We start from the raw sequence: 12,399 nt of genomic DNA on the forward strand, positions 1-12,399 counted from the left end.
AAGTGGAAGTGTTTGGCAAATTAACTGATATCACCAAGTTAGACATCTGTCATTACTATATATTACCACGAGGTTGAATTGCCTCATCTATCGCATCCAGCCATAATATCCGTGTCTTCGTCTTGTCTTCGTATTCATTCTTCATTCGAGAGATCTGTTCTTCGTTGTCCTCTGATTAAACTCCCAGCTAGCCTCCCACGCTGTGCCTGTGCTGTACGACGCTGGGCCAAGGTATGATTGTGCTACGTCGCTTACCTGGCTATACCTCCCTCGTTCATAGCTGTTGCACCAAATAGGACCATTGCGATTTATACTCGCACGGCATACTCACTCACACGTCCTGAAGGCACATAGCCCGGACTTCTTCATTCTGTGGCCTGGAGGCGAATCTTTTTCGTCCTTTCGTCTCTACCGGCGCTACTTTCTTGTCAGATCTCAGCTTGTATCTCCGTTGTTGCCTTCACTCGGCAGGCCAACTGCTCGCAGAATATCGCGCAGACTCCAGCCAGGACCTCCTGGCACGATTTCCCGCCATGTCTCGTCCGGTACGGTATCTTCGGCTGGCAGAATGGACCAATTGGGACTCGGTTCGGACTTTAGCCATTTGAAGTCGTCGACTTGATTCCATTGATTCGGAGACATGTCGGACGCTTCTTGTGAATTCATAATCAAGTCGGACTATGGCATGGTTAGTTTGAAGAGGGGCAATCAATTGACAAAGGTGAACAAGGAAAGGACAGCGCGTACGTGAAATTTCGGCAACGTGGTAAACCGTATGCCCGTGCAGTCCTCGATGATAGGTCTGCTGGTGCAGTGCAGGTAGATGTCGACGTTGTGACATTCATGCATGCGGAATTGGCGGCATTTGATGACGAGGATGCTGTTCTTGACGCCAGTGATGTGGGCTGGGCCGGAGACAGCACCACAGAGGAGGAGCGATGCAGAGACGTGGTTGATGGTGATGCTGGCGAAAGGTGCGGTTGCCGTGGTGGGAACGGAGAGGTCGAGGACGCAGTTTGAGAGTCTTGATAGCGAGCACGGTGTTTGGGAGTTGAGTGAGGATGAAGGTAGGATGATGTGCGTATGTGTCTGGTTGGTGATGGAGATTGAGGTTGCGGTTGTTGATAGGGAGGGTCGGTCTGTTGCTGAGTCCCTCTTCGGATCGGCTGCATCCTGTGTCTGTCTTTTGATTTTGGCTGCGTCGATGCTTTCCTCCTCCCCCTCAGTCGCTCTTTCATTCTGAGGCGTAGTATTATATGCAGGAGTATTGGTGAAGGAGGAGTTCGTCTCTGAGTCCGGACTAAGAAAGCCTGGCACGCCGCGACGTTTCCCTGCCGCCAATTCTGCCGCGTCATTTAGAGACAAGGCTGAAGGGCTCTTGTGTGCAGTTTTGAAGGCAAATTTTGGTTTGGGAGCAAAGGCTTTTCGAGTCTCGTCCAGTCTTTCTTGCAGAGCTTTGATTGCCTATCCGACATCAGTGCGTTGTTTCACTGATAACGAACGTCCGTACCTCAGCGTATGTTCTTTGGTCGTAGGGAGGGATATTGCCCGAAGCATCCTTGACTTCATTTGAGAGTCGCGTGATGCCAGCAAGGCAATGGTCTGCGGCGTCCGATCGTTCGCCACCAGTTACAGCGGTATCTGCGAGCCGGTCCATCTGCTCTTGGAGAGCTGCCGAGATAGAGGTGTTAGTCCATGGGAGACAGCAGGCAGAAAGTGGACTGACCGGTGATTTCTTGCTGGAAGTAGTGGAAGAAGCGTTGCTGAGAGTTGAGGTCAACTGCGGAGGGCTGCGACGGTGTTCCCATATTGTAAGGATGTTGTGGGTGTGTTGAGCAGGGAAGCTCTCTCAATGAACAAGGTAAATCCGAAGACAATACACGCTGAGTTTCGCAACTGGGCAGAGAAGTCTGCAGCCAGTGCCACTCCAGTGCAAGATGTCAGTCGATAATAGTCGATGAAGGTGGAATGTGATCATGACGAAATTCACGAGTTTGCGGGGTTCAGGCGGTGATGGGCGTGCTCCTCCGAGCCGAGCAAGCCTAGTAGCCCCAACATGAGCCTAGTGAGCCCCGGTCATACTGTATTCTGTAGCCAACCGGGCGGCCGCGTGCCTAAGCTTAGAATACACACCCTTGGACAGTCGTCGACGCTGCATCTTGAGCTTGGCTTTTCCTGCACGCCTGTTGCAAGATGCGACCTGCATCATAATTCGAGGTCACCACACGCGCTTCGATGTCATCTACCGCAAGCCACAACTTCCACAACCCTTTCTCCTTATCCATCCGAGTCACTTTACAGCTGTTCTGCGCATGCTCTCACATCACGTCTCTCGACGTATCCCTACAGGCACAAAAACATCAATTCGATGTCTAAGAGCGTTCGCTGGCCGACGCAAACGTGCTACACGGGTTGAAATCGTCAATCAAGAACTATGTGGTGAGTCTACCCTTCTCTCTTTCCGTTCCACGGCTGATGAAGGTGACAAGATACTGCGCTGGATCGACTTCGATCCACCCTTCCTGCTCCAAACACTTGCGACATCATTGACGTTAACCCGGGAAGAGGTCTTTGGTCTCAAAAAATCCACAACCTACTACAACCTCGACGCCATGTCCTTGTTGAACCCGACTTCAGCCACTATTCGCCCTACCTTGCTCCCCTTTTGCAGGAAGAGGATACGGTATATCGACACGTTACCCTTCTTGAAGATGCCCTCAACCCTAGCAATAAACTACTGTCCGATTATCCGGCTGCCGTCGATCCACTCCGACCTAATCAGACCCTGTTACTGACGGTGAATCTGTCTGGCGCATATCTCAAGACGAGTGTCTATACGGGCTCACCTGCGCGGAGATTCTTCGCAGATTTATACCTGTCGTTGTGGAAGGCACGCACCAACATTCACCGTTATGGATTGGTACGAGTCCTAGCATGGGTGGCGGATGACGAGAAAGATGCATTCATTCCGCGGACAGTGAACGCTCGTCGAAAGCAAGCTGTCATGTTGGAAGCCAGCCATTCCATCAAAGAAATTGCCGGGGCTTCGGCGAATACGAGAGCTAGTTTCTTCCGGAAGTGGCGTGAGATGGAAGTTGAGGATCGAGCTCGTGTTGCAGCCTTAGAACAAGCCGCAGGAATCGAAATTTCCACGACTAGAACAGATCAGCTTCCCCCACCAGATCTTCTAAGTATCGACCCCACGGCAGCGGCTATTCGAAAAGGGAACTTTGTCTCTGATGCCGAATGGGTCTCAAGCTTCCTCGAGTTGGATGAGCACTTGCGAAAGGTATACCCGACATATTACGCAAAGCACTCTAAGACGAATTTTCGAAGGCTACATCTCCTCGTCCCCCAGCAACGGAAATGGCGAACGTTGCTTACACAAGCTAGAACTCAGCACAATACTCACATGAGAGCTGTCGAGCTTGTTAAAGATCAAAGACTTCTCGAATTGAGTTGGAAGAGGTTCATGGTAGCCGCCGAAGGTCATTGTGTCAATCGCGATGAAGAGGGACAACTACAAGAGCGTGCAGAGGCTCTCAAGGCAAGCATCCTCAAGCTCAATAGAACGGACAGGCTCTTTGCGGAGAAAGCTATTGACGATTATCGAGCACTGGACATGTCTCCACCGGTCCTGTCCTGGAACAGCCGTGAAGCAGAACCGGTTCTTGTTCATGGCGAGGACTTTACGCCCGTTGATGAGCGGTTGGCGCTGCTGGACGTGATGCCTCGACCCGACTTTCTCGCCAAGATCAATACGAATGATAAGATGGTCTACTTCGGTCATGTTTTGAGAGATCTCTTCTTGGCGCCGTCCAGAAGTGTCTATGATGCATTGAAGATGCTGGTGCACGAAGGTGCGGATGACTTTATCAAGACCATTCCCCGGATACGTGACCCTACCAAGGGCGGCTGGTACGATCTATCTGCTCTGCGAGTGCGGTCTCTACCCACAGAAATGGTCATTGAGATTGCGTTGGCATATGCGAAATGGCCCTTCCGCCGGTCTATAGAGAGCATTCTCATGTGGGGCGAGGATCCGCAGGCAGCGTATGCACTTGGTGACAACGAGTGACGGTGGATTAATTGTACATTTCAAGTAAAATATCATTCACTGCTCTCTTTGACTTGTGCTCCCCTGTCTTTGGTATCGAAGACATCCTTGATCGACTTGCGAAGTACATGCTTTGGACTGACTTCCTTTCCAAGCGCGCTGCTTGCTGCAGCAGTCATCGAGTTGCTGTTGCGTTCGGCTTGAAGACTAACTCTGATACCTTGGAATGTGATCTTGAGGCCGCATCGAGGGGGAGTAGAGCATTATGGCCCTGTCTTCTACCTAGGTACGTAATTCCCATGCCAAGGCCGTCTGACCAACGAGCGGCGCTCAACGGCGTACATATTAGGGATACAAAAGTGAACAGAAACACAGTCACTAGGATCGCTCTTCCCGTGGTCCCAATGGCGTCTCATGTTTGCCGCTACGGACCTATGTACAATCCATCTTTCGCCGCTCCATTCCCGCACCATCAATCCCGCGGGAGAACGAGTCGAATCTACTGGTCATCAATAACATGCAAATACTTCTTTGCCTGCTGTTTCTCCCGCGCCGTCGCCGGCGGCAAATCATAGAAGCTACTGCTGCGATAATCCTGGAGGTATTGATACGTAAGGTCCTTGAGCTCCGCAGGCTCGATGTTGAGGTCCTGGAACGTCTTGGCGCTGCGGTCGATGACTTGGTCCAGAGACTCCTGCTCCATCTGGTCGGCGCTCAGAACCTGCCACCACACGACTTTGTTCAGGTAGTGCAAAACCGGCTTAAGCATCCACTTGGGCAAGTTGATGTGGCGGCGCTCCTTAAGGATCTCTTTGTCCACGATCTCTGCGATTTCAGCCATGCTGTAATTCGTGGGACCGTAGAGTTCGAATGTCTCGCCGGCGGTGGTGTCGTCGTAACCGATTCGTTCGAGGGCTTCGCCAACATCAATAGCCTAACGATCGCGTTAGTCACATGTGATCGGCCGAAGCGCGGATCGAAGACTTACGTGGACCGGCCAGAAGCGCTCTTGCATGTTGTTCACGGTCAGAAAGTTGTTCACGCCGGCCAGGCGGTGGAGCAGGTTATCTTCAAACCCGAAGCAGGGTGCTGGGCGGACAATGGTGGTCTCCGGGAATAATTGGCGCGCTACCCGTTCGCCTTCGGCCTGCCATTTCGTTAATCATGGTCTTGTATGAGTTCATACATTCCTACCTTCGCCCTGAAGAATTCGGACGGTGAATTGGGGTCGGCGTTGTATGAAGAGACATGGATGAATCGATCGACGTCGTATTTCGCACATGCTTCTGCTATTCTTTCGACGCCTTCGACGTTGACGTCGAACAGACTGAAGTTCTTGGTCGGATAGTTCTTGCCGATTAAATTGAAGACCATGTCTGAATGTCGTACGCTCTCTTCGATGGACTGTGTGTTTCTCAGGTCGAACTCCATGAAGCTAACTCTTCCCAGGTCACCGGTGACTTTGAGATGGCGTTTGCCCATGTCATCTCGGTACGGTACAACGACTTGGTTGCCTCTCCTGGCTAGTCGGTTGACAATGTATCTTCCCAAGAATCCATTTGCTCCGAAAACTGTGGCGGTGTGTCCTCCTAGTGACGATCTTCCTCCTGTTACTCTAAGTATTGGTTTTCCGGTTCGGGTGATTGCGACGTCTTGGAGGTTTCGGCGTTGAATGGACTTGAGTCGGGAGGTTCGAGCTGCGCGGAGCGCGAGCGTGGTTGGTTGACAGGCCTGCATATTGGATTGCAGTGCCCGTACACCTGTCCACACAGGAGAGCTAGGGTGGCGGAGAGTGATGCGAACCTGTGTCGTGGGCAAAGAAGCTGTTACAAGGTCAATTGAGTGGACTACATACTACCTAGGGATGCAGAGAGCTCCGACCAATCGACCTAGAAGCGCCTTGGCATCATAGAATCCCGTGTGATTTCATCCCCGGCTCGCCGGGTGCCCCTAATTCGTTCATTCTCAGCCTCAAGATCTCTCACTACGTTTGGAACGGGATCAACAAATATTGGGACGAGGAGCGATACAAGGTGAATCACTCAGCGCGCTCTTGCTTCATGGCGGTCTCCACAGCTCTCACATCTTCATTTCACAGGTCGTCTGATGGAAAGATTAGGTCCGCAGTCGAGAGTCGGGCTGGCTAACTATGCACTAATCTCCTTCCATCGTTAATGACCAAAGTACTGCCATTCTTTCATTCTTGCATACAAGCGTGTGTTGCAAAAGGCACATCCTTATATCACAACATCCCTATGAGCAGTGTATCTCAACCTGCTCTTGCCCACATAAATGTTGACGATTGGAGAGGCGCCGAAGGTGAGATGGGCTAAGCTGTCCCTGGCCAGTCAATCTGACTCACTTTTGACGTTTGTCCGTGTCCTAGTCAGACAGACGGCTCTCTGCCTATTGCATGGTAACGCAAAGACCGGTTATTCGATAAGCAACGTAGGAGTACTCCATAGGAGGAGGATGAATGAAGAGGCAAAGAAAAAAGGAAGGCGGATTGGAGGCAGGATAAAGAAGAAATCAGCCAACTGCCGACAGGCCAAAGGCAACTTGAAGCTGCTTTCGAGGAAGAGAATGTTGGGCATTCGACTTCAATCCAACCATTGCGTGCATTTTGTATCACGCCGAGTAGGAGAGCTCAAGCCCACTCCACAGACTTCACACAACATCAACCCTGTGGCTCCTTGATGAGGGAATGATCACCTCAGTCCAGTACTGTTGGCGACGGGCAACTAATACTTGTAACATTCATGCATCGCTTGGTGTGCAGTGAACTCCTTCGGCTCCAATCGGAAGCCAGAGGAGTCGTCAAATCTTGAAGTGGTGACAGTCACAGAGCGATCTGGTCACTGGGGGGTGTGGCAGGATCTTGGAAAGTAGATTTTAACCGTCATTTGAAGTCTTGATGTCGTGTGATTCCGTGTGTATTGTAGTTGATTGGAAATCCCGAAATTCTCTCCCTGAAGCTACTTTTTTCATCGAGTACTTCAAGGTTTCAAGTCTATAGAAATAATCCTCTGACTGGGTGGAGAGCCAGCCCGTCAAGGCAAAAGTTTCGGGATTCGCCCCTTCCCGGCGTGTTTGGCCAGGGGTATGTCTTCAGGCGCCTCAGGCAGCATGGCAGATGCGTGCAGGTGGTAGCTGGTCAAGAATGAAAGGTTGATCATCAGCCTGGAGCGGATGCTTTCCGGGCGGCAGAGCCAATGACATTAGTATCGGAGCATCTTGCCGCGCTCTGATGGAGATGTACTTCCGGGCAGGGTGGTGCTCCCAATCAGCGGCTCGCGGAGAATCTTCTCCTCAGTTTTGCTCCTGGCGGCATGCCTGGGTAGGAGCTACGAGCCCCAGTGAGCCCTCCGGGGCCCTCGCAAAGGGCATATAAGGGAAGTGATCCCCTCCATGGTGTTGATCAAATCCTATCCACCTCGATAGTTGGGTCACCAGGCTGAACTCTTGGCTAAAGAATGCTCCATGCCATGGTCCTTGAAGAACTCATCGATGTTGGCTTCTGATCTAGGTATCGTATCTTGATCAATAATGTTGTAATATCCTCGCAGTTCGGGAAAGACCTCGGCAAACTTCTGGCTAACGGACCAGTTTGCCAGATTGCATACGTGTTTTGCGAATGTGTCTGTCACGATAATGAGTCCAGTTTGAGAGTCAACGTCCATCACTGCGTCCAGACCATACTGCCAGTTGACGCTACATCCAAACGTCTGCATAGCCACGATATAGTCACGCATATCGTGAACGAGGCCGTCGCGCATTTCTGGACTGGATGAACACATGAGTTTTTGTCAACAATCAGGCGTGGAAGACTTACAAAATCGCAAGATCAACTCCTGGGTGATGGGGAACTATTCTTTGAAGTGGTGTCGGACGCATCGCCTCGGGGAGTAGCGCATATGATTCTTCAGAAGGCGCAATCGCCCACTACTATTGGTCAGCTAGGTCCCTCAGCTAGGTCTTGTTACTTCTGATGTTAGAGAAAGTATGACTGACCCGCATGAAGCGCGAAAAGGTGAAGACGAAAGCAAGAGTTACGTATATGTCAAAGTCTTTCAGAAGACGCATATACTGGCAAGCCCACGTATTTGGCGTGTGCAGGTCCCCAGGTCTGCGACCGCGAAACAGCATGTTCAAACAAACTTCAGGAGGGCCCAAGACAGTTTCGACAGATGCTCCCTCAGCCAGGCGTTTTCGTCCATAATCCCGGAAATCAGTGTACGCGGCAGCCAAAGGACATCTTTCTTCCTCGAATATGGCCGGCATTATCAGGTACTCAGGGATGTGGAGGTCGACTTTGCCCTGGGTCGCATTAGGACTCCCCATCTGCTGGGTTAGGTGCGATGGTGCACTTCCGAAGACGCTGATGGCTTTGATGGGCGGGATCTCGTGGGGTTTGGAGCAGAAGATTCGATACTGGTCTCGAGGGTCGAAGTCCATGGGACTTGTTACGCCCCCGCTCCATTGCGTTTGGGCATCAAACTGTCCAGTGCTTGAACTTTCCCTGCTGACACCATCTGTTGAGGGATGCGTGTCGGAAGTTGTTGTATCGCTTTCTTGCGGGAGCAGCGCATGCCGCCTTGTCAACTCCCCGGTCTGGATCATGTCACGATTGCCCTCTTGACTACCCTCCCACACCTGAGATGAAGACCACGAGTCGTGCTCGGTCAAAAATGATTGGGTTACAGGAGCTTCCGGCGCCTCAAATCCCAGTCTCAGTGAAAGGTTTTGGATGTGGACATCTTCTTTCAGCTTGTTTCGAAGCCCATCTTCGCTGGAGTGAATAAGGTCGAGGAGGCGGTTCAGCATCTCCTTTTGGAGCGCCGACTCAGTATGGGCTCGTTCCAGATGGATCTTGCGTCGCTTGTCAAGAGTCACATCGTATATACATTCGAGACCGGATCGACTGCAGGCGCGACAGGGGTAACCACCGGAACACTACAGTGTGCGTTAGCGAGAGCGATTGGAATGAAGAGGGCGGGCACAGCACCTTGGACTTGCGCACTTTGCACTTGAGACAGGCTGCTGAAATGTGCTGTCGTGACGAGCCTTGACCTTGGCCTGAGCCTGAGCCTGAGCCTGAACCGGAGGTGGGAATGTAAGGACGCATTCTGCGATAGGGAAAGAGGCGGGGGAGATCAGCAAAGACACACGCCAGCACTTATGCGTGATTTGACTTTCCAGGCGGGACCAAAATATCTCTGGCACAGTCTACCTGGGCTTGGTAGACGGATGAGGTAGGTTATGGGCTGTTTCTTGGAGTCAAACACGAAGTTTTTGAGTCCATCTCGATGTCAATGCCAGATCGTGGAGATCTGGTGTCTTTCGCCTCGTATTCTTGCCCCTCAGACTGCGGCGCCCATGCGGAGTACTTGGTCGCTACAAGTCGCTTGCTAGGCCAAGTACCCGTCGCTACCTAGGTACGGAGGTGTGCATCAAATGTAGTTGCTGCGCAAAAATGGAATTACGAAGGATCATAACTGACAATTGATTTTCTCTTGTTCTAGGCAGCCTTAACTAAGCTCTTAACTAAAGATCATCTACTTTAGGCGGCTTAGCGCTAGAGGATAGGCGAGCTTTAGGGGTAGAGAGTGAGCTCCGATATCTCCGGGGACGGTCGTCCGGAGCAACGGAAAAGAAAATTAATGGTCTTTTGACGTCCTCGTCATTCAACTTTAGCGCGGCAACTACATTTGGTGCACTTCTCCGTATAGATGCACCGAATACAAGGCAATACAGGCGTCCACGATGCTCAGTCGTGCCCGGCATTTTTTGCCGGCTATTCTATCCCAACGCTACCCACTGGTTCGCCACTGACGTAGCCGTAGTGCCATAGTCGTAGTGCCATAGTAGACGTCAATTCCCAACCCCACCGAGACAGAGCCCTTCAAGTCGGTGATGGGAAGGCGATTGCTGCTGAAGGAGGGAGCGGGAGGGCCACAAATTTACGGCACAATGGCGGCTCCCTACGACTATTGTACAGTACACTCATCTACATACCATCTACTTACCACCTACTAGGCGACGACACGTGTGCCAACGTCCATGCCAGCGACCTCGAACGAATCTGGATTTGGTTTATTGAGTTGGCTCAGCGTGCACTATATCGGAAGAAGATTGCCCTGGCAGATGTGGCTAAAGATCCAATGATTGCCCCACAGAATCGCTGGTGGTAGTCGACGCCTCAAGCACGAAATGGCCGTCATGGGATCATCAGCCTGATTGCTTTCTTGACTTGTCATGATCCTTCGTGAGCTGTAGACCTCAAATCACGATAGAACAGAAAAAAGTGCTATCAAGAGGAGTGAGTTACCCTCATGATGCCCCCAACGTTATTGCTAGCGAATGTCTACCTGAGATTTTGTTGGCCACCAGGGATGAACCAACTAGTATTGATCCTATGACAGTCTGGGTTACTGTCGCACAAGGTGCCACGGTATATTTGCTCTTATGTTGTACGGTTGTATAGCAGGCCGCTGCTCATGGTTAGGCAGCGGGAGGAACTGTTCACAACCAAAGGCTCACTCGGGTGAGATATCTCACCCTATCTTTGCCAAGGTAACACCGCAAGGCAACTTGGCAGTGCAGAATGCGACGTATATGGAAATACTCAGGGCAACAATTCCGAACAAGCTGTAAGTAGATGAAAGCAGAGGAAGATCAACCGCGCAAGGCTCGTAATAAACAAGGCTGAATTTTGGGGTGGATTTTCCTAGCTTGGCATGGACTCCGAGCAAGCTGCAGGCACGACTGAGCGGCGCGTCAAGTGCGCCTAAGTTACAACTTCAATTCCAATCCCCCCTCGACCATACACGGCACATTTTCCATCTGACATCCTCTCGCAGGGATCTTAACATTACAGCTATCATCCACCTTCAGTTCACCGTATCAACGTCGTAATGTCCGGACAGACCGATCCGGAGGCCATCTCCAACTTCCTTGCAGAGCAACGAGACGAAGCACCCACCGAATTGCAACATATCTTCCTGACATTCGAAGATTTGTGGGAAAGAAAGCTATGGCATCAGTTGACCGACACTCTGTTAGAATACTTTTCCAACCCAGAAAGCACGGCGCAAAGATTACCAATCTACAACACATTCATCATCAGCTTCGCCGACAAGATCAATCAGCTTAAACTAGTCAAATTGGCCTTGGGTGCTTCCGCGCAAATCAAAGGTAAGGTTCCCGGTCACTGATCATTTGCAACTGCTAACCGCTACGAGACGACACCGAGCGAAGCCAGTTCCTCAAAACCCTTGCATCAAGAGTGGACAAGCCCGACTCTGAAGAAGCCCACGTCTACACGATCACGGAACTCGGCAGTGTCTATCTACGATTAGGTGAAAAGTCAAAAGCTAGGGAACAGCTGGACAAAGCGCAGAAGACTCTCGATCAATTCGACTTTGTGGAAAATGTTGTCCATGCTGCCTTCTACCGTGTCAATGCCGACTATTCCAAAGCTGAGGGCGACTACACCTCCTACTACCGCAATTCCCTCCTGTATCTTGCCTGCATAGAAGATTCGGACTTGACGCCAGAGCAACGGCAACATAGAGCATACGACTTGGCAATTGCTGCCCTTGTCTCGGATACCATCTACAATTTCGGAGAACTATTACTGCACCCCATCCTGGACGTCTTGAAACCGCCTCATCCGCAATCATGGCTACGCGAACTGCTGTTTGCTTTTAACCGCGGAGACTTGGCAGCCTTTGATCGGATGTCGAACAATTTGAGCAAGAACGAGATATTGGAATCCCATCGTCTATTCTTGTGGCAGAAGATCAACCTTGCTGCACTTACGGAGCTGGTATTCAAGCGGCCGCCACATGATCGCGCCATGACCTTCAAGACAATCAGCCAAGAAACAAATGTCAAGCCGGATGAAATTGAACACCTGATCATGAAGGCTTTGAGCTTGGGATTACTGAGGGGAAAGATTGATCAAGTCGCCGGTATCGCAAAGATCAACTGGGTGCAGCCCAAGGTTTTGGAGCGAACTCAGATCGAGGGCATGCGGCAGCGACTAAAGGAGTGGGATAGCAATGTCAATGACCTGGGTCACTGGATAGAAGGCGTTGGTAAGGATGTATGGGCATCCTAAAAGGATCCTCGCCTCCGCATAGCATAGCAATGGCGTTATGGCGCAGGTCAGTCGCAGAACCACCAACCATTAGCCTCGTTTACGTCGAAGATGTATCGTAGGAGAGCCCTCTTACATGAGCTCTATCTAGTTTGTTGAGTTGCAGGTACATGTTCAACAAAAATTGCACTGCTTTTAATCGTGAGGCTCATGGGGCAACCAGAGGAGATCCACCGTGTCG

General features: G+C 51.1%; 5 protein-coding genes across 5 annotated transcripts; 2 read left to right on the forward strand and 3 right to left on the reverse strand.

The window, feature by feature from the left end:
- Positions 1 to 24: 24 nt before the first annotated feature.
- Positions 25 to 1,950, reverse strand: PV05_01497 (uncharacterized protein). The gene is made up of 4 exons (XM_013466497.1): positions 1,727 to 1,950; positions 1,511 to 1,671; positions 748 to 1,464; positions 25 to 678 (listed from the first exon to the last, which is right to left on the reverse strand). The coding sequence occupies exons 1-4, from the start codon at positions 1,806 to 1,808 to the stop codon at positions 436 to 438; spliced, it is 1,203 nt and encodes a 400-aa protein (XP_013321951.1). The 5' UTR covers positions 1,809 to 1,950; the 3' UTR covers positions 25 to 435.
- A 217-nt stretch (positions 1,951 to 2,167) lies between these two features.
- PV05_01498 (uncharacterized protein) lies at positions 2,168 to 4,117 on the forward strand. The gene is made up of 2 exons (XM_013466498.1): positions 2,168 to 2,439; positions 2,490 to 4,117. The coding sequence occupies exons 1-2, from the start codon at positions 2,313 to 2,315 to the stop codon at positions 4,076 to 4,078; spliced, it is 1,716 nt and encodes a 571-aa protein (XP_013321952.1). The 5' UTR covers positions 2,168 to 2,312; the 3' UTR covers positions 4,079 to 4,117.
- A 179-nt stretch (positions 4,118 to 4,296) lies between these two features.
- On the reverse strand, positions 4,297 to 5,976 carry PV05_01499 (uncharacterized protein). The gene is made up of 3 exons (XM_013466499.1): positions 5,252 to 5,976; positions 5,046 to 5,204; positions 4,297 to 4,991 (listed from the first exon to the last, which is right to left on the reverse strand). Exons 1-3 carry the CDS (start codon positions 5,792 to 5,794, stop codon positions 4,557 to 4,559), a joined length of 1,137 nt encoding a protein of 378 aa, XP_013321953.1. The 5' UTR covers positions 5,795 to 5,976; the 3' UTR covers positions 4,297 to 4,556.
- Positions 5,977 to 6,622: 646 nt separating this feature from the next.
- PV05_01500 (uncharacterized protein) lies at positions 6,623 to 9,463 on the reverse strand. Its single transcript, XM_013466500.1, has 4 exons — positions 9,063 to 9,463; positions 8,069 to 9,010; positions 7,890 to 7,999; positions 6,623 to 7,840 (listed from the first exon to the last, which is right to left on the reverse strand). Exons 1-4 carry the CDS (start codon positions 9,180 to 9,182, stop codon positions 7,504 to 7,506), a joined length of 1,509 nt encoding a protein of 502 aa, XP_013321954.1. The 5' UTR covers positions 9,183 to 9,463; the 3' UTR covers positions 6,623 to 7,503.
- A 1,359-nt stretch (positions 9,464 to 10,822) lies between these two features.
- Positions 10,823 to 12,362, forward strand: PV05_01501 (uncharacterized protein). The gene is made up of 2 exons (XM_013466501.1): positions 10,823 to 11,251; positions 11,299 to 12,362. The coding sequence occupies exons 1-2, from the start codon at positions 10,972 to 10,974 to the stop codon at positions 12,177 to 12,179; spliced, it is 1,161 nt and encodes a 386-aa protein (XP_013321955.1). The 5' UTR covers positions 10,823 to 10,971; the 3' UTR covers positions 12,180 to 12,362.
- Positions 12,363 to 12,399: the final 37 nt, after the last annotated feature.

This window comes from Exophiala xenobiotica (genome assembly GCF_000835505.1).
Source record: "Exophiala xenobiotica strain CBS 118157 unplaced genomic scaffold supercont1.1, whole genome shotgun sequence".
Taxonomy (NCBI): domain Eukaryota; kingdom Fungi; phylum Ascomycota; class Eurotiomycetes; order Chaetothyriales; family Herpotrichiellaceae; genus Exophiala; species Exophiala xenobiotica.